Source organism: Podarcis gaigeae, assembly GCF_964106915.1.
Source record: "Podarcis gaigeae genome assembly, chromosome: 12".
NCBI classification, from domain to species: domain Eukaryota; kingdom Metazoa; phylum Chordata; class Lepidosauria; order Squamata; family Lacertidae; genus Podarcis; species Podarcis gaigeae.
The window spans coordinates 58,182,819-58,203,625 of NC_139688.1; the positions used below are offsets into that span (position 1 = coordinate 58,182,819).

Below are 20,807 nucleotides of genomic sequence, written 5' to 3' on the forward strand. Positions count from 1 at the left end.
ATCTATGCATATTGCACTGAAGTGAATGCCAACAATCTGAACTAAACCTTGCTTAAAAGTGCAACTTGTGTTTACATTTATGTCTCAGACAAGCAGACTTATAATAGCACTCGCATAGATATTGATTTATTTTCATACACGCACATGTTCAAGTTACTCCCCATTTTGTAACAAAAAATGTGAGGCTTACTCATTATGCAATGGAGGTTTTGGAAACTGAAGCCAATTTTTGACATAAAAATGGGCAGTCATTTTGTCATTATTTTCTTTTTTAACCAACTTATTTTTATTGGAATATGCTTCAGAGTTATTTATTTATATGGTATTTTGTCTCTCCGCAGTCCAAAGCAGTGGTTTTCAAGCTGCATTCCGGAGAACCCTAAAATTAGTTAGATGCACTTCTACACGTTCTTAAGTGAAAACATCAGTAATGACAGACTTGTTCATTATCACTGACACACCCCCACCCCCACCCCGCGCAGTATGTAGCCAATGTGGTCTTGGGCGGTTCCTCAGCTCAAGTAGGGCCATGATGAGACCCAGCAGGCCAAGGCAGCACTCTGCATCAACTGAGTGTGCAGTCTAGAACATGACTGAGAAGATTTGACTCGGGCAAAGCATTATGCGGAGAGGTCCTTGAATGCAGAAAACCTGAAAACCACTGGTGTAGAGCAATAGAAATGACGACTCAAACCATTACTCGTGGGTTTTTTTGAATAAATTAGTTGCTTTAAACCATTCACCCATTCCTCTTGACAGGGTTTGCGTGATCAGTGCTAAGAGGATGGAACCCCAAACTTCAATATATATATGTGATCCTGGTAATGTTGTGTCTACACGTTAGAACCCGGCTGTATAAGAACTCCAGCAACAACCATATAGGATTGTTATTTCCTTTTGAGTTACAGGAAGAGGCAATGCCATTTTATCAGACCTTCCTCAAAGATAAACCAGCATGCACATCACACATTTACATTGGCTTACAATTACAAAAAATATATAAACAAACAATAAAATAAAAAAGAAGCATATAAACATTGGAAAAAGGGGGGGACTGTGGGTGTAACAATACTGATTCAGAACTGAAACGGAAGACAGTTTCTCCCTAGAACACTTTAGGGTTTTTCAGAGTCCTTATTCCATAAAAGGAATATACTTGAAACACATCCCATTTAGGTGAGATGAGACTGCTAAAGTACTTAAAGCAACTAAAAAAAATGAATTACTTTTTAAAAAAATCTTTCATCTCCTAAGTTGTGTATGTCTATTGCATAACAGCAAGAAACTTGCTTTCTTCTGCAAGTGAGGTCAACAAAGAATTCATGTCCCCAATGGCCATGTTGTTTGTGCTTATGGGCATGGCTGGGAATGTAAGAGACGCTCGGGGGGTGGTGAGGCGGGAGGAGTTGCGGGAGAGGTTCTGAATGATGCTGGGACTCAGGGCTCCTGAAATCAAGCTGGCATGGTCACCGTCATCTATGATAGCATCAAAATCAATCTGCACGCTTTCGAGGCTGCTGGTGTCAATGCTGTCAACGGTGCTCGTTACCTGGTTGGCTCCTGGGGAGAGAAGCTCTGACGAAGTAGCATCACTCGTCCCCTGAAGCAGGCAGTTAGCTTCTGAAAGGGGGAAAGCACCTGTTTTCAGAGCTTGCTGGCTAAACCCTGTGGTTTGGTCATACAACTGACCAGAGTAATTCTGCATATTAGAGCAGAACTGCTGTGACTGACCTTGGGATTCTACTTTGATGCCATTGACCCTGTGTGGCTGGTTGGCATCCCTTATGTGTCCTTGGGGCTGCACCAAGTTATTCCTTGACGTGTTTTGTCGCCTGCCACCCCAGTAGTTGGCACAGGGCTGGTACCCTTTCGCCATCACCAAACCTGATGGCTGGATCCCAGCATTGTGAGACAGTGGACAACTTTGTGGCCCTTGATAAAGGGTGGGTTGTGAGGGAGCTGAAACTTGCTCTATCATCATTTTATGGGAATGACTGACTTCTTGGCAGTAGATATCATCGCTTGACTGATTATGAAGGTACTCCTGGGCAACCACATTTCTGCCCTGCATCCTGCTAATTACATTGGGAGACTGCTCCTCTGATACTGCAGTGCAGCCAAAATTCTGCTGGTTTCCATTATTTGGCATGAAATTATTTCCCAGCTTTTGCCCTTGAATCACAATGTCATAGGTATTGCCCACTGGTTGTCTGCCAATACTTTCACCATACAGCTGTGCTTTATTTGACTGAAGGTGGTAAGAATGACTGGTGTCACTGTTGTTCATGACCATATTCTGCTGTAAACTGCAGGAGCCGTTGTTGTCTAGAAGATGCTGATAGCCATTTTGCTGGGACACAGCATTTCTCTCCAGCCCATGGTGCTGCTGTTGGACGACCATGTTGTTATAGAGGCCTAAGGTTTGAGTGTGCTGGATCAGGGACCGTTGACCACATTTTAATTTTGACGGAGACAAGTCAGAACTTCCTGAGCTTACTTCATTCCACTGAATTGGCAGGTCATTTTTACTGGCCTCAGAGTTGTTTGGTGGAGGAGACTGGTCAAAGTTGTTGCTGTACCCCAATGCTGAATTGTGATGCACTTTGTTGTGATCTAGTCCACCATTCGGCAGGTGGTTGTATGCACCCTGATTCTGAGAATTCAAATATTGGACCACGTCATCCGGTAGGAGATCCTCATCATTCAGACTGCCATCTGCTTCCATTGTAGCAGCTTCCATGGCGACATTCTCAGAGATACTAGGAGGACAAGGGGAACAGTTGCGGAACAAGCCACCATCAGAACGGGTGTAGTTCTGAAGGATGAAGTTACGCCTTTCCATAGATGGAGGCAAAACAGGAGGGTTAAAGCTATTGAGACTGTTGAAACGCTGGACTCTGGGAAAGGAAAGGTTATCGGAAACTGGTCTCACAGGGTCACTGGCTCTCCTTGTGCTGTTCCCCAACACATCATGGGGCAGTATGTGTCGCCTGTTGTAATTGTTTGTCCCACCATCACTACATCTTCGGGGAGAATTCATTGGGGGCAGTGGTGACATTCCAGACTCCCTACAGTCACCCAATAGTGCCATTTTTGTTTTCAAGCTCATCCTCTCCATATTAGGGAGTGGGGTTGGTGGGGGTCCACCAGTAGCTGCTGCATATTTTGCTTTCAGACGGTATTGCTGGGCGGGGGTCAGGCTGAGAAGACCTGGCAAGCCATCACACTGGCTGGCTTCACTGGATCGCCGAGAGGCATCAGTTGAAATGGGGTCGTAGGAATCAGTAACACTGATGTTCTGGAGCCTCCCCTCGCCTTGGGAAGCATCACTGGACCTCCGACTAGAGAAGCAGGGTGAAATCCCAGAGGATCTGCGGCTGCTCATGTAGGCTGAGCTGATGGTGCTGGTGTTGCTGTCCCTTCTGTTCAGCATGTTGAGCACAGTAATGTCCATGTTTGTGAGTTCATTTTTATTGGCTAGAATAGTCATGTTTCCTCCAATGCTGCAGCTGCTGCTTGAATAAGTACCTGGGGAAGGGGATAAAGAAAGAAGAAAAGACTCCAGGTTGATCAGGTGAAATAAATAAATGGTACAAAATGTGCTACAGGCGTTTCCAAGAAAATGCCATTATATTTCCAAAATGTTGATGATGGGGCCAACAAGACTTTTGGATTCAGGCACACAAAGAATAATGTTGCAAGATGAAAGAAAGCTGAAGGCATTGCCCAGACACTGGTCGCAACACAACACAGAATGAACGGTGCTGCCTGGCGCTGCGGACCAGTTCCCACTGAAGTTTACCCTGGTAGTTGGGCAGTGCTGCTTCAGTTAGGTAGCTCACACAACTGAAGTCCACAATGCTGTTCTATACAAAAATTAAAATACCTTCCAAGAGAAAAAAGCATGTTAAGAGTAGCACAACTACAACCCTAGAACTAGGTAAGAACTGGGTCTATGTTGGCTTGTCTCTCTTGTCTGTAGTAGGACTCCACTGACTGGATCTGTTAAAATATGCAGTCTTTTTTAAAAATGTAGATTAAAGTCTTAATCAAACCATACTGAAAGCCAAAATTGCAAAATACACAATTCCATAAATTATCTGGGATAATTTGAAAGCCATTTTTCAATATCTTTTGCATGACATTCCAAACAACATTATAAAATAAGCAATTATAATAATTTCTTTTCTTTTCTTTTCTGTAGTTCCCTTTATTGGAATGAACTTAAACCAGAAACAAGAAATACCACAGATATTTTGCATGGGTGGCTGCAGTTGAAGGAAAAAATCTTTGGACAAAAATGGTGATGAGACCTGCAATGGACTCTGGGTATGTTTTCCCCCCAGCTCCATTCACATCTGTCACCTACATTAACACATACTTTGGACTAAACACAAGAATTCTACCATACCATCTTTCAATAAAATATTAATAATAAGAATCTTACTACCTTCCCTGTGAGCAGGAAATTAGGTTGCAATCCTATACATGCTGACCTGTGAGTAAGCACCACTGAACTCATAAGGTCTGAGTAAACATGCATAGGCTTAGAGCAGAGGTTTTCAACCTTTTTGGGTCCATGGCTCCCTTGACCAACTACATTCTTTCTGCGGCACCCCTGGGGGCTCAGGAGCCCAGTTATGTCACCCCTTGCCTGCAGAGCCGGCAGCCCCTCACCCCTTTTTGAACACCCGTCCTTGGGGAGTGTTCCCTCAGCCTCCTTTCTTCTCACCTCTCTTTGGGAGTCCTTTGGGCAGCTGCAACTGCCACCTCTGCTCTCTGAGCTGCCCCCCCCCACCTCAAAGAGAGCTGCCCCACAGGGGCCTGGGAAGCACCCCCTGCCCAGCCCCAGAGGCACCATTTGCCTGGGCTGCTGCAACCAACAGCTGTGGAGGCCTTTGGGAGCCAGAGACGCGAGAGGGCATGAGAGGCCAGAGTAGCCCTGTGGAACCCCTGACTATCATTCAAGATACCCAGGGTGCCACAGCACCCTGGGTGAAAACCACTGGCTTAGAATATAAGGGTCTAACATGATTAAACAAATCTTATTCAATTTATCAACTGCTCTACCTACTTTAAATGATATACTTATTTAAAATTTGCATTTGAGTAGAACAAGAGTTCTGAAGCAAGAAGCATCCTTTGCTTTCAGAAACTGGATAACTGTGCTGTACCCGCATCATCTTAAAACAGTCATTCCACCTGTGAGAAAGAAAAGGAGGAACTATCTCTTTTAGGAGGTTTTTTTGCAGGTTTTATTTATAACAACTAATCTTTTCTTGATCACTGACTTAGTGCAGCACCTTTTAGTAGAGTATCTTGAATCAATTAATGCTCTAAATTGGTTGCATTCTGAGCAAAAACCGTATTTTGCATGGAAGAGCATTCAAAAAAAGTGATCTCCACTTGTGGTTTGAAATGCTGTATCCCAACTAAAGTTACATGGCATAATTACGTGGTGATCATGTTGTTTTTCTTTGACCCTGTGTGGTGTAGTGGTTAAGAGCGGTAGTCTCGTAATCTGGGGAACCAGGTTCGCGTCTCCGCTCCTCCACCTGCAGCTGCTGGGTGACCTTGGGCCAGTCACACTTCTCTGAAGTCTCTCAGCCCCACTCACCTCACAGAGTGTTTGTTGTGGGGGAGGAAGGGAAAGGAGAATGTTAGCCGCTTTGAGGCTCCTGAAGGGGAGTGATAAAGCGGGATATCAAATCCAAACTCTTCAAATCCAAACTCTTCTTACTTGATAATTTTAGTCACGGAAGGGCCTATCAACACTTCATGATTTGGTACTCTCAAATTAGAATGAGCATGCTCTTTATTTAGTTGCATTATAATGGCAAAAGCACTAAAGAAACCCTGTGCAGGGTTGGGGGTTTTTTTTGGGGGGGGAGGGATAAAGTGTCAATGGATTCTAAAGGGGATTCATTCATTCATTATTTTATCTTATTATTTAGAGAACTTATATACCACTTAATTCCAATCTTCATTAAGTGGTGTACATGGAATATAATACAATGAAAATAAAATTCAGTTAAAACTATAAAATCAGAATCCAGTTAAAATGTCTGCTGGGATGGGACAACAACAACAAGAAGAAGAAGCATTTTGTAGGCAGACCAGAAGTTCAACAGGGATGGGGGGTGGGGCTCTGTGACCTCAACAGGAAGGATGTGCCATAAAATTCAACTCACAATACTGAACACACATGGTGTACTGGAGCCATGCATCCATACCATGGGGAACACGGACAGTGACTCCACCAAACATCTCAGTAACTAGGCAGGAACCAGGCGGTCTTTGAGGTATCCAGAACCCAGTAATGTATGGACAGTCAGTGCTGGCAACAGTCTGTCCCTATCAATGGTCCAGCTGCAGATTACATTAAATGAGCATATCTTACCATTTCCTATGAGAGGCGGCAAAGTTGGGGCTTTGGAATGTGGAATGGGGTTCAGTCTTGGAAGCACTCCACTGATTTGTTTCAACCTTTCCAGCTTAACTTGCTCCATCCATTTGGTCTCTGTCATATTCCTCCTGGTCTGCAAGCCAAGTGCTGTGGTTGCTGTGGAAATGGTAGAGTCCATGATAGGGGTTTCATCTATGACACTGAGGTCTCCTACACTACCTCGACTGGTCAGATTAAGCTCGGTCCCATTGTTGGAATAGGTGCTGATGGGGGACTGCTCGCTGCTGCATGTAGACTGACCACCAGGGCTTGGCTGAGATGTCTGTTTGGAGGAGAAAAGATATTGGGGGGGGGGGCGGAGAGAGAGGAAATCCAGTTAGAAACAGAATGCACCTAAGAGCCACCATGTTTAGAGAAAGGCAAGGCAGAACTTGGAACTGTGTTTATTTCTCTGCCATCTTGCAAGGTACCTGTTATTTATTTAAATGAGGTACCTTGCAAGATGGCTGAGAAATAAACACAATTTCATTATTAAGAAAAGCCTTACTAGGTGAGAGTCATGCTGAGGCAAGTACAGGATGCTACCAAGGACTCTCATCTTACCAAACCACTTTAAGCTTCTGAAATCTAAGGTTAGGGCATGCTCTTCAAAAGAGTGTGTGCATTCTTCTGATGTTGGGCTTGTGCTTTTGGAGTAACATCCTTCTCCCACATCAGACGAAATGCTTAAAAAAAAGCTACTGAAAATGAGAGGGGTCTCGTGGCACAGATGGAAAACATTCCCTTTGTGACTTCAATACATTGGAGATGCTGGAAGTAGCTCTTTAATTCCTGGCCAATATGATCATCTGCAGCTGAATGGCAACAATATATGTATATAGCCCCATCTCCATGGAGTGAGCCAGTTGCTAGTGTTATAAAGTTAATATTCAGAAGGGTCTGATTCTCATTGCAGTGCACATCCCTAGTACTGTGCACTGGCCAATACAGTGGTACCTCGGGTTACAGACGCTTCAGGTTACAGACTCTGCTAACCCAAAAATAGTGCTTCAGGTTAAGAACTTCGCTTCAGGATAAGAACAGAAATCGGGCTCTGGTGGTGCAGCAGCAGCAGGAGGTCCCATTAGCTAAAGTGGTGCTTCAGGTTAAGAACGGACCTCCGGAATGAATTAAGTACATAACCAGAGGTACCACTGTACAGTGAATAAAACAAAGCTGCTCTCAAAACATGGATTTGTACACTAAAAGCCTTCATCATGCCATCAGAAATATCCCTCAGAGCAGCGATGACCATCACTAGATCAATACCAGCTTGCAGCTAAAGTATTACTCACTGCAACCATTTCCGTGAAACTTCCCTTCCACTGTGCCTCAAAGAAGAATTTACTTTTCCTGTAAATTCTGATGAGAATTATGGTTTTCTACCATGATAGTTTTTCTGCTGCCATGTTGACCTGTCACAGTTAAACATATCCGCTGCCCTGGAGAAGCTCATAGATATGCTTCATAAGGTTTATTTTACTGCAGCGATATTCAGACTGCTTAAGAACAACACTGCAGTGTTTGCCATGTATTCAACAACCTCACCTAAAAGAGATCTTAGAGAGAGAAGCAGAGCAGTGCTTTTAGATGATGTTTCTTTTTAGAGGATGTTTCTAAATGTTTCTAGATGTTAATAAGATGGATGCGTATCAAGCAGATATTACCAAAATAACTTCATTAAAATCACTACTGTAATTTAACCTGAAATAATAATAATAATGATGATGATAATGATGACAATAATAATAATAAAAATCATACAATCATAGAACTACAGAACTAGAAGAAATCATGAGGGTCATCTAGTCAAAACCCCTGCAAATAAATAAATAAATTTCCATAACAAGGCAAAGTAAAAACAGGATTCATACCTAGGAAATATCTACATGTGAAATAAACAGACCTCTGGCTGTGTTGAGTTTGCTAACTGTCAGGGGGTGGGGCAGATGCTATTGAATCGCCATATCTTAAAACAGAGCTTTCCAAACTTTCATGTCGGTGACACACTTTTTAGACATGCATCATTTCGCAACACAGTAATTCGGTTTTACTAGAAAAAGGGAGGTTAAACTAACACCTTATAAGAGATACAGACACACATTGCGCAACACACCTGCACACGGCACACTAACTTGTCGCAACATACAGTTTGGAAAGCTCTGCCTTAAAATATTTACAAATAGTCAAAAAATAAATTCCAATCTAAGCTGTGATTTAGTTTGATTGTACGTTTAAGCCACACAAAATGTGTGTTACTGGTTTTCGTTTTGTTTTCCTAATCAAATATTTCAATGCAAATAGTAACTATGGCTGTTGGGGAAATGTGTTTATATTTTTATTTTTAGGCTACTCTGAAATTCTTTTAAAATGTATATAGTATGTAAAATTAATACATCATGCCTTAAAAGTTTTGCTTGTTATGCAAGTCAAATAAACATGGTACGGCTGTTATACATACTTACCTGGGAGTAAACTCTACTGAACTCAGTAGGACTTCTAGGACATTATAGTATCGCATGGAAGTCAGATTCCAATAGATTTGGGGCAATGGAAAACTTCCCAGAAAACAATGTGATTTAAAATTTTCTGGGAAATCCACATCACTGGGACATATACTTGCAAGTCTATCTTTGTAGCCTCGAGGCTAATTGCTGTTATTATTTTAATGAAAGGTGAATTTTGTGCCACATTGGACACAATTTCTGTGCTCCAGCAGAGTTGCAGTGTACACAGAACCCTGATTAAGGCATGCAAAATCATTTTGCTCTCAAGAACAGCCTCCTATATCAGCTTTTGATCTCCATGGGAAAAAATCTCAGCGATTTTAACAAAAAGACCTCCCATTATGTGAGCAATGAGCATGCAAGTGTTTTCAGGATCACCGGCAACACAAAATTATCTAGTTTTTGTGACATTATTAGTAATGTGTTGTGGACATTCAGCTGAAAACCCCAGTAGCAATGTTTAAATTAATTAATTCACCAGGGAAGCATCACTGGGGCAGTTACTGTTTCATGCTAGCTGAACAAAGTCATTTGAGAGTCAGAAGCCTGTTCTTGTAGCTGACTAATTGCTCACAGCAGACACATTCATTCACAAAACAGAGAGTGGTCACGGATGTGTATGTGAACATGTACACGTCTATTTAAAATTGCCATAATTCCAGTTGCACTACATGCCATTATGAAATGCCATGGATGCGTTTGATGGAATGTTCCTGGGCAGCAAGCAAATGGTTTTCAAAAGTAGCATTGAAGGAACTGAGAAGAAGTTAAAATCCCCTCACCTTATTACCCACTGTCCTTAGGAAGTTAGAACAAGTCATTTAAGAGCATTAGATAGAAGAAATACCAGATTAGTACAATTACAAAAGTCATACAACATGGTCAAGTCATAAGTTATTCAAGTATTTTAGCACCTAATTTTGATTAACATTTATTAAGCTCAATGTTGTAAGTAAATTTTATTTTCTGCATGGTTCTTATAATCTTTGTTCTCCCTTTCTCCCCCAAAGCCACTCAATTCAACCACATTGCTGAAATATTAACTAGGCTAGGAAATACTTTTGACACACCTGAACTACAGAAGAAACTTAAAATTGAGTCACTTGAGTCCAATTTCTGATCTGGGTCCAGGATTTTAAATACAGTGGTGCCTCGCAAGACGAAATTAATTCGTTCCGCAAGTCTTTTCGTCTTGCGAGTTTTTCGTCTTGCAAAGCACGGTTTCCCATAGGAATGCATTGAAAATCAATCAATGCGTTCCTATGGAAACCGCCTTCAGACCAGGTTTGGGGACAGTCTGTCCCCCGACCTCTTCTGAAGGCCGACGGGGGGGGGGGCGAAAGTCTTTGCTTCCCCCCCCTTCCCGGGACAGCGGAGACTTCTCCGCTGTCCTGGGGCGATTTTAAAATGCTGGCGGGCGGCAGCGAAGCCTTCGCTGCCGCCCGCCAGCATTTTAAAATCCCCCGGGAAGGCAGGCAGGGGGGACAAAGACTTTTGCCCCCCCACCCGCCTTCAGAAGAGGTCCAGAGGGCTCTCCAAGCTGCGGATAGCAGCCTGCTGCCCCGCGCGAGGGGCAGACATTCGCAGCTTGGGGAGCCCTGCAGGACTTCCCCGCAGGGCTCTCCAAGCTGCGGATAGCAGCCTGCTGCCCCGCGCGAGGGGCGCTCTTAAGCAGAGCGCCCCTCGCGCGGCGCAGACATTCGCAGCTTGGGGAACCCTGCAGGACTTCCCCGCAGGGCTCTCCAAGCGGCGAATGTCGGCCCCGCGCGAGGGGCGCTCTGCTTAAGAGCGCCCCTCGCGCGGGGCAGCAGGCTGCGCACCTTCCCCTCTGTTCCCGGACCTGTCCTGAAGGCTTGCGGTGGGAGGAGGGCTTTCCTCCCCACCGCCAACATTCAGAATGCTGTTCTGAATGTTGGCGGTGGGGAGGAAAAACCCTCCTCCCACCGCAAGCCCCGGGAACAGAGGAGAAGCGCTGCGCACCTTCCCCTCTGTTCCCGGACCTGTCCTGAAGGCTTGCAGTGGGAGGAGGGCTTTCCTCCCCACCGCCAACATTCAGAATGCTGTTCTGAATGTTGGCGGTGGGGAGGAAAAACCCTCCTCCCACCGCAAGCCCCGGGAACAGAGGAGAAGCGCTGCGCACCTTCCCCTCTGTTCCCGGACCTGTCCTGAAGGCTTGCAGTGGGAGGAGGGCTTTCCTCCCCACCGCCAACATTCAGAATGCTGTTCTGAATGTTGGCGGTGGGGAGGAAAAATCCTCCTCCCACCGCAAGCCCCGGGAACAGAGGAGAAGCCCTTCGCGCCTTCCCCTCTGTTCCCGGACCTCCCACCGCAAGCCTTAGGACAGGTCCGGGAACAGAGGAGAAGGCGCGCTGCGCTTCCCCACTGTCCCCGGAGATTTCCCTATGGGCTTTCGTCTTGCGAAGCAAGCCCATAGGGAAATTCGTCTTGCGAAGCCGCTAAAAAATCGGAAAACCCTTTCGTCTTGCGGGTTTTTTGTTTAGCGAGGCATTCGTCTTGCGGGGCACCACTGTACAAACATGGAGCTCCCCAATAGAGACTTTCCATCCCCCCTTCCCCCGGCAAGGTGTTGATACCTTTGCACAGCCAGGTCTACTCTCCCCTTGAAAAATATGGGAGATTCTTACATGTAGGATATCAGTGTGTGTATCTGAGTGCTCAACAGATTTCTAGACTGAGCAAATCAACATGGCACATTTTATAAAAAGTCATATCAGATATATTTTCCAATTTGGGAATCTCAAATTTGAAGTAATGATCTACTTACATTGAATTGGTAAACCTATGACTCCACATGGAAAAATCATGATTGAACACTCCTCCATCCCAAAAATTGTCTCCGCAGAGAAAATGAGATGTCAAGGAGAAGGTTTCTTTCACACAAACTTTCTGTGTGCAGGAATTTTTTTGTGGAGGTGCATTCAGTTATGAAAGCCCACCACACCTACAAACTGATGTGCTACACCCAGGTAAAGGTTTACCAACACTGTGAGAACTAGGTTGTACAGATTATTTTCATTTTGACCCACGAACTCAGTGTTTTGACTTGATGTTTAAGAATTTGAAATCAGAATTCATTGCAATTCATTCTACTTAAACATTAATAAACATTGGTGCAACATTTATTTGGTGATTAGCCTTTTCTCTATGAATTTGAAAGAACTAAATTTAAACCAGATTACCACAAAATACATGAATGTGGGGGAAGTTCTCCTGTGCAATTACCGTATTTTTCGCTCTATAGGACGCACCGGAACATAGGAGGGGGAGAACAGGGGGGGGGTTCTTGTTCTCCCCTTCTAAAACTAGGTGCGTTCAAGGTGCATTCACCCGAGCTTGTGGGGCTGGCGGTGGGGGGAAGCGCAGCCTCAAAGATTCCTGAAGCCTTTGAAGCGCAGCGCCACGCTGCCCTGGAGAGCCTTTGCGCGCAGCCGTCCCCAAGCTAGAAGAGCGAGATGGAGTGCTCCGCAGCGCTCCGTCTCCCTGTTCTGCCTTTGGCCTTAGCGGCGCAGCCTGCATTCGCTCTATAGGACGCACACACATTTCCCCTTAATTTCTGGAGGGGAAAAAGTGTGTCCTATAGAGCGAAAAATACGGTACCATCAAAATGAATGGTGATAACGCTCATGTCAATGGAACTTGCACAGGAGAGCTTCCTGCAGGATTGTGCCCTAAATAAAGCCTCATTTATTGGAATGGCACAGTGCAAAGAACTGGATCTATCCAAACTTCAGCCAACAGAGGTGCAATTTATTCAGGGTTATAATGGCACTGAATATCATGATATACATCTGGTAAATCTTGACAACAAGTCATTTTTAATATCAATGGAGTAACGCATGTGAGTTCTGTTATGCCAACTTAGGTGTGAATGAATTTTAAATTTCCTGTTTTTGTGGTGGTTAAATGGCATTTTGAGTCAAGATGCAAAGCATGTAAGTATTCAGCCTATCTAATCTACAAATAGCTTCACACTGTTTGATTTCCAAACGTTACATTATATTAGAGCTGCCAGATATAATTTATTTCCATTCGTCACAGGTTATTGTAAAGAAAAGCAACCAAAGGCTTAAGAGTTGCAGTATTTCCTAATCAATGAACCACCCACAACCTGAAATGGAAAGGGTGACGGGGAGAAAGCACAAGATGTTGCATACCATGGGCTTCTCGGACTTGACCGCTTTCACTTGGAGGCATTCTTCACGCTTTGAGGTAGTGTTGCTGAGGTCTTTTTGCTCACCAATCGCGCCCTGAGTCTGATGGCCTGGGGATCTTGTTTGAGAATGGCTGCCTTGGTCTCTCGGGGGTGGGTGCCTTGGGTGGATGTCTCCACGCTGCTTCTTGGTGACATGCGCCTCAGGACCATGCACCGTTTTCACATGCTTCCGGAGAGAACTGGGGTCTGTGTAGCGCTTTGTGCACCCTGGTATCTTGCAGACATAGGGTTTCTGCAAGTGGAAAGAAATGTCAGTATTGGTTCTTCCATGGAGCATTTAACAATGCTATACAGCATACTACTGCTACATTCAGAGGCCACAGGCTGTGGATGTTATCTTTCAGCCAATGGCTGATGGGTTCTGAAGTGCCTTGCACTTGTGGACACATCTGCAAGTTTAGACTCATAAGAGTGAAGCAGAATTAACAGAGGTTAAATCCAAGCTCTCTAATCTTGATACTATGGTGCCTCAGTGTGCTTTCCTATGAAATCAGTTCCTGACGGCCTTGTTGCCATTGGTCCTTGGGCCACTTGCATGGAAATTCATCTGGGAGACTGCCAATTCTGTAGTTCTTTTGGCAGGAGAGTACCAAAGCAATATGTGCCTACTGTGTATGACGCTGAGCTCCTTTCAAAGTACAATGTACATGCTTTGAATATGTGGAAGGGCTTTGGGGAAACAACATAAATCCTTGAATCACTTCTGCACAGTTCTCATTCTCCACTCTGATTTCTTTATCTTGATATTCACTAGACTCTTAAGAGAATACTGAACACCAAAGGGATTCCATTCTCACTTAACACTGTAAGTGACTAACCAGCAGGTGTCACTAGTAAACAGCGCTGCAAGTCTTTGGGATTCTTCTTGTATGACATTTTTCCTTCATTAATTCAATATATCTTATGATACATGCAGAGGAAAATAACATGTATATCATGTGATGTGGGTCCATGTTTATTTTCCTATAGGGAATTAAATACCTCTAACCTTGAATTGTTTTCAGTATAGAAAACATTGCACAACTCAACTAAGTTCAAAAGAATTATGAAAGTAGTTCTGTGAGCCTAAGCGGAACTTTAGAGGAACAGCCCCCCATTAATTTCATTGAAACTGACAGCAGTTTCAAAAGCAGCTTGTGGTGTGGCATGGGATCAGCTTTGGGAAGATAAAAAGTAAACTTTTCCACTGGTCTGGAGCAGGGCCTGCCTGCCCATGAGGCCGACTGAGGTAGCAAGTCTCAAGTGGCCGAATCCAAAGTGTGGGCGCCCCCCATCCCCCCTAGAGAAGTGGGAGCAGCTTCCAATGAGATCTCTTGGACCTCTTGCAAAACCTTGCAGCCACAAAATCAATCCTCAGGCCGCAAAATGGGACGGGCTGCCCGTGGACTAGAGCAAGTCCTTAAGTTGGTCCCCATCCATATTTCAATTTGTTTATTTACTTAAGATTACTCATATGACCCAGTGCTTTGTTCTTTTGTACTGGCACACGGAAGTGGCCAAATGCACTACAGAAATATTGTAAGATTTATAAACAGAGGGTTGTATCCAATGGTGGATTTGCAAGTCAGGACACCCAATTTTCCACCACTTTCCTTCATGTTTACTGCTCCCATCCAGCTCCTGTAATGAAGCCCCCATCAAGGTAGTACAGCACTAGGAAGAAGCAAGGGCTGGCCTTTGAAGTAAGCCGTGCTTTTTGTCTGTTGTGGGGCTTTGCTTTTTGTATTTTTGGCATCAGTTTTGAAGTGACAAAGGTGTAGACAAGAGGGCAAGCAAGCCATGGCACAATGGAAGTTTGTGCCACCCTTCACACAACTGGATCAGCTGTGTTGCACAGGCTGTTTCTCTGGGTACAGCAGAACACAAGCCATTGTTTGTGGCACATCAGCTGAAGCGTATCCATTAGACATAGTGGTAATCTTAATAACAAGGACTTGAAATACGCTTAATAGAAATCAAGGAACTTTCTTTCAAGCAACCTTTGCTTTTTAAATATGCCTTTTAAAAACATACTGTTAAAATGATTTATGACCTTCAAAATGTATGCAATGTACTAGTTTTGCATCTTCAAAGTTGTGGGGTGTTTCTTCTTGGTATATATTCTACAATAAATTCTTTTGACAGGATTATGTCTGTGCATGGTTGGGGGATTTTACAGCCCATGTGCTTCCTTACCTCATTGGAATGAGTTCTGTTTTGGTGCTTGGCACGATCAGACGCATTTGAGAATGCTTTGTTGCAGCCCTCATGCTCACAGACATATGGTTTCTCTCCAGTGTGAGATCTCAAGTGAGTTTTCAAGTTTTCTAGCCTGGAGTAGGCCTTTGTACAACCTTCAAACTGCAGACGACATGCAAATATGGATTATTCTGAGCGCTTGGTGTTACAGAAAGTAGAGACTGCGAGGGTGGAGGATAAGCCAATGAAATAACACCACATCAAAGGGAGAGCAGCTTTCCAGGATCTAGCCATAATAGCAATGTGTTCAAGATTTCTTTCTTTTGTTTTGTTGAGCCCATCATAATCCCTGGTTAAAAGTATGTAAGATAAAAGCCTAGCTTGCATCAATATAAAGGGAAGGGTTGTTTAGACACTGTAATGCAATTCTGAGTCTGCCTTCCTTTGCATGCTTACCTGGGAGTAAGCCCCCTTAATAAAATGAGACTTACTTCTGACTAACATGGACTGATTCAGGCTGAAAGTCCTTAATTTTCATTTTTTGCTTGTTTGGTTACAGTTCAGCACTCAGTATCTAAATGGAAAAAGTGATCAGAAGAGTCTGAACAACCAAAAAGCAAGTTTCCTAGGCAGTGAATTCTTATGTAATTCACTGTCACAAGGCTTGGTGATGGTAAAGCTAAACTGGCTTTGCTGAAGTATGTGGATTAATTCATGGAAGACAGCTCCATTTATTTATTAGAAATATTAATAGTCTGCTAAATATCCCAATAGAAGGGACGCGGGTGGCGCTGTGGGTAAAACCTCAGTGCCTAGGACTTGCCGATCGTATGGTCGGCAGTTCGAATCCCCGCAGCAGGGTGAGCTCCCGTCGTTCGGTCCCAGCTCCTGCCCACCTAGCAGTTCGAAAGCACCTCCGGGTGCAAGTAAATAAATAGGTACCGCTTTATAGCGGGAAGGTAAACGGCGTTCCGTGTGCTGCTCTGGTGCCGGTTCGCCAGAGCAGCTTCGTCACGCTGGCCACGTGACCCGGAAGTGTCTGCGGACAGCGCTGGCCCCCGGCCTCTTAAGCGAGATGGGCACGCAACCCGAGTCGGACACGACTGGCCCGTACGGGCAGGGGTACCTTTACCTTTTTAAATATCCCAATAAAACCATAAAAACATATACCACAATAAAAACTAAATGTAAAAACTAAAATGTAAAGACAGATAGAACTGTTCTTAAAAAAAAAACCTCATCTAAAAAAAAACTTTACTAAGGCTATCAGTCGCAATAGCTGGTTCTGTATCTAAAGCCTTTGGGCACCAGTTGACAAACCATGTCTTCAGCTGGTTTTATGAAATGTAATCAAAAGGACAGAATTCTGCCAGTCTTTAATAGAGAAGATGCTGTTTTTCTCCATCAACCAATACTGTGGAGTGCATTTTAAATATAAGTAGCATGTTGATTTTAAAGTCATTTACAATATTCCCTTTCAACTAAATCTCAAATGCCATTTTTTTGCACACATGTTCGGAGAGATCTTCTAAGCTTCCTTTGCCGCCTGCTCAGCCATGCTGAATAATGCAATGTCACTGAACATCTGGCTGTGCCACTGCCCACCTTTCTGGCACAGGGATGGGCGACTTGTCAGGATGATGCCTACTAAGCAGGGATGATGAAAATTGTAGTCCAATGACAACCAATTAGCCACTCCACTTTAAGATCACATAAGATTAAGTTAAATATCACTGGTTCCAGCACTGATTTCACTGCTGTGCACAGTGACACTTTTTAGGCAGTAGTGTTTCATAAGGCAGCAAAACCTGCCAATCATGTTTGTGCAAAAGGGAAATGGAAACAAGCCAGTGGGGCCAGTGATTTGATTTGGGGCTGTTGACTCACAGTGCATTTGTGTGGCTTTTCTCCCGTGTGCCTCCTCATGTGTACCACCAGCATGTACTGAGCCTTGAATGGCTTCTGCTCTCGAGAACAATCCAGCCATCGACATACAAACTCCTTCTTCTCCCCATGTATGTGATCGTTGTTGATATGCTGTATGGATACAAAGAACATTAACATCACTTTCTGTCAGTTCTTCATATATGCTTAGAAACATCAGGTCAAGTAAGTCTAATTGACCTGGAAGCAGAACAACACAATGATACTTTTGTGCACAGAATGGCCTTCATATTAACAAATAAGTTACACCTACTTCTGTAAGCCCATCAGTCTCAATGAAAGCCAACTGGTTTTGAGTAAGCAGAAGAGTACCAGGAAATCCAATGCTTTGGATAATTTCTAAGTGAATGTCCTTTTTTTTACAAAGTTTCTCTGAGAGCTGCCTCTTTCTTCTTCTGAATATTCTAAGTTGATCAGAGTTAAGTGTGTGAAAGTGACACAACGTTGGGAACTGCCATATGTAGCAGCTATTTGGCTATTATTTAATGTTCTAACCTTATTTAATTTATTTTTCCTGCTAGTTGCTGATGTTCTTTATACCACATCACCTGCTATGGCATAAGTCCTCTGTTCCAATTAAGTAATTCACATAAAATTTAACCTGAATAAATTGCATTCAACATGAGCTGGCTGGCAGGATCAGACCCATATTGTTTTTGAAGTAACTGATATGTTTCAAAGGGTTCCAGATAAAAAATGGAATTTATCAACCCACTGTATTTTAAATAAAGCTGACATTCATACTGCTACATTTCCCATGAAATGATTGCAATGATTACACAATAGCCTGACTGTGTGAAAACAAACCACTATCATCAATAGTCTTCGTATCATGTGAATGCTGCATTTGGAAAACAAACATTGGAGAAACTTGGTAGAATATATGCTTAAATTGCCCCTAAATAATTTATATATATATATATATATATATATATATGCAGGTTTTGGTGTCCTCGGGTGTCTTCCCGTGTAAAAGTTGGGGTGTCTAGGCGACGTTTCGACGAGGTCTCACTCGTCATCTTCAGGCTGGTGCTTTCGGCTTCTTGTTACTGGAACAGAGCGGGATCTCAATGTTTGAGTTCCTATAAATACTGTAGAGGGGGTGTGGTGTCTAGCCTCCAATGTTCTGGGCAGAGAGGAAGTTCCCAGGCTAGTGTGCCTTTTCTTCTTTTGTTCCTTAATTACTTGAGAGATACCTTGAGTGATTTCTTGAGTGATATCCTGAGTACCACTTAGGTGGGTCATTAGGTGTGGATTAGTTCTCTGCCCAGAACATTGGAGGCTAGACACCACACCCCCTCTACAGTATTTATAGGAACTCAAACATTGAGATCCCGCTCTGTTCCAGTAACAAGAAGCCGAAAGCACCAGCCTGAAGATGACGAGTGAGACCTCGTCGAAACGTCGCCTAGACACCCCAACTTTTACACGGGAAGACACCCGAGGACACCAAAACCTGCATTCCTGTACCCGTGAAAATCTACGAAAGCAAATATATATATATATATATATATATGAAATAAACTATGAAGATCAAGCATTCAAAAGGATAACAATATGAGAGTGCAGTAACAAAAATAATAGAAATAGTTCAAAGCTGTTTACATATATTATATTGCTATTATTACAGCAATCTTGTAAGGCTTGGTGTAAAAGTTGGAGACCTCCTGGTACCTGATGGTCTCTTGCTCTGTCTCTAAAACTCAAGAGTTCAGTGTGTTTTTTTCTCAAGGTGGCCAAAATGGCAACCTCAGTATGTTCTAAACAGCCCAGGGCCAGCATAAATCAGGGAGCACCTTCTTCTGTACAGCTCCCATGGCTCTTTAGATGTTGGCAAAAACATCCTGAGAGGGAGCAGGGCTGCAGCCTCTCTCTGGCGGAATCATTATGGAAGGCCCTCCCTAGATGGAGTGGGTCAGGTCCCAGGTCATTATTTTTTAATTGCCTCTACTCCCACTCCCCCCCCCCAAGCTTTTCCTCTGGGCAGATCTGTGCTGATTTAAATGGTTGCATGGCTTCCTAACTGCATGGATTTTAAAAAACACACTGTGATGTGTGCTTTACAGATTATTTGGAGTTAAGGAGTACGGAGTTGTTTTCTTTTGTTTCATAAACTGCTGTGGGTGTTGTATGAATGGCAGAGAATGTGGCATAAATATTGACATAAATAAACAGTCACATAAACAAACAAGGACACAATCACCACTTAGCCACTAGGTGGCTGCCTAGTTCAGGTTTGATATCAGACCCAAAAAGTTGGGAGGGAACAGTTAGTTCACTTAATATCTTCTCCCTAAGTAGCTCATGGAAGTTCATATTTGGCCACGGAAATATAGCCAACCAAACAGGCTTGCTGATCTTCACAATCATATGGCATCCCTGTGGCAAACAGATGTAAGCTTCTTATAAGAGACAACTTTTTTATTACCATTTGTTCTGAGTCTGTGTGTGTGTTTTAAGTTACAATGGCACACACGGCATATGAACTGAACAGATGTGCTGGACTGAGTACAGCATGTAATCTTTAAGAGTTTCTACTTCAAGTGCATATCTCTGTAGTCCATTTATATTACATGGGCCTGCACTGAGAGTGTACAGATGGCAATATTTTGAAAGTGAATCAGGGCAGTATGGAGAGGTTTATGTGCTTTCCCATTTCCTGAAAGAAAAATAATAATTTTCATAATAATTTTTTATAATAATAAAAATAATAATTTTTATAATAATTGAGGAAAATTTTCTTTTTCCTGAAAGAAAAAGTGACCGCAAAAAAACCTCAATTTATTAAATGAACAGCTCAGCACACCTGATTTGTGTGTGCGTGTGTGTGCGTGTGTGTGTGTGTGTGTAAATTACAAAAAAGAAAGAACAGCCCTGTCCTCATCAGAATACAGGAACAAAATAAGATAATAGAATCATAGCATTGTAGATTTAGAAGGGACCCTTCACAATGCAGGAATCTCAACTAAAGCATCCCTTGCAGATGGCCATCCAACCTCTGCTTTAAAACCTCCAAGGAAGGAGAGTCCACAACAGAAGTCATCCTACAGGGCGACCAAAGCAGTTTTGTGCCAAAACCAGGCCTAAGCCCTGACGAAAATGGATCTGGAAAATCAGTTTCCCCCCCAGAGAGGCTGGTTCTTTTCTGTGACCACCTGCTCAAGAACTTTGCCCAAGAAGAAGAGATTGGCAATCGGCCCATAATAACTTTGATCCACCAAATCCAGGGAGGGTTTCTTGAGGAATGATTTTACCACTACCTCCTTCATGCAGGCAGCCAAACCCCCTCTCAAAACGATGTATTAATCACCTCCCTGGCACAGCTGGACCGCAGACATGTTAGGAGAAGCCCCATGTCAGTCATGAAGTCCTGAGTCACCCCGGAGCCAGATGCCTCAGTGCAGATGTTAAAGTCCCCCCAAAACTAGCAGTCTGGGAGGGAGGGAGTGTGTGTTTAATTGTTTAGACGATTATTGTCAAATAGTTTTGGGATGTTCCA

At 43.5% G+C, this 20,807-nt stretch overlaps 1 protein-coding gene across 6 annotated transcripts in view; it reads right to left on the bottom strand.

Moving 5' to 3' along the window:
- Positions 1–389: 389 nt before the first annotated feature.
- Positions 390–20,807, bottom strand: part of GLI3 (GLI family zinc finger 3) — a 239,278-nt gene continuing 218,860 nt past the window's right edge. For all 6 annotated transcript variants that reach the window (XM_083706243.1, XM_083706246.1, XM_083706245.1 and 3 more), the window contains 5 exons: positions 17,252–17,401; positions 15,362–15,526; positions 13,128–13,418; positions 6,401–6,728; positions 390–3,528 (listed from right to left, as the gene is read on the bottom strand). In XM_083706243.1, coding sequence (XP_083562369.1) covers positions 1,265–3,528; positions 6,401–6,728; positions 13,128–13,418; positions 15,362–15,526; positions 17,252–17,401 — 3,198 coding nt within the window. In that variant the 3' untranslated portion in view covers positions 390–1,264. The remainder of the gene's footprint in view (positions 3,529–6,400; positions 6,729–13,127; positions 13,419–15,361; positions 15,527–17,251; positions 17,402–20,807) is intronic.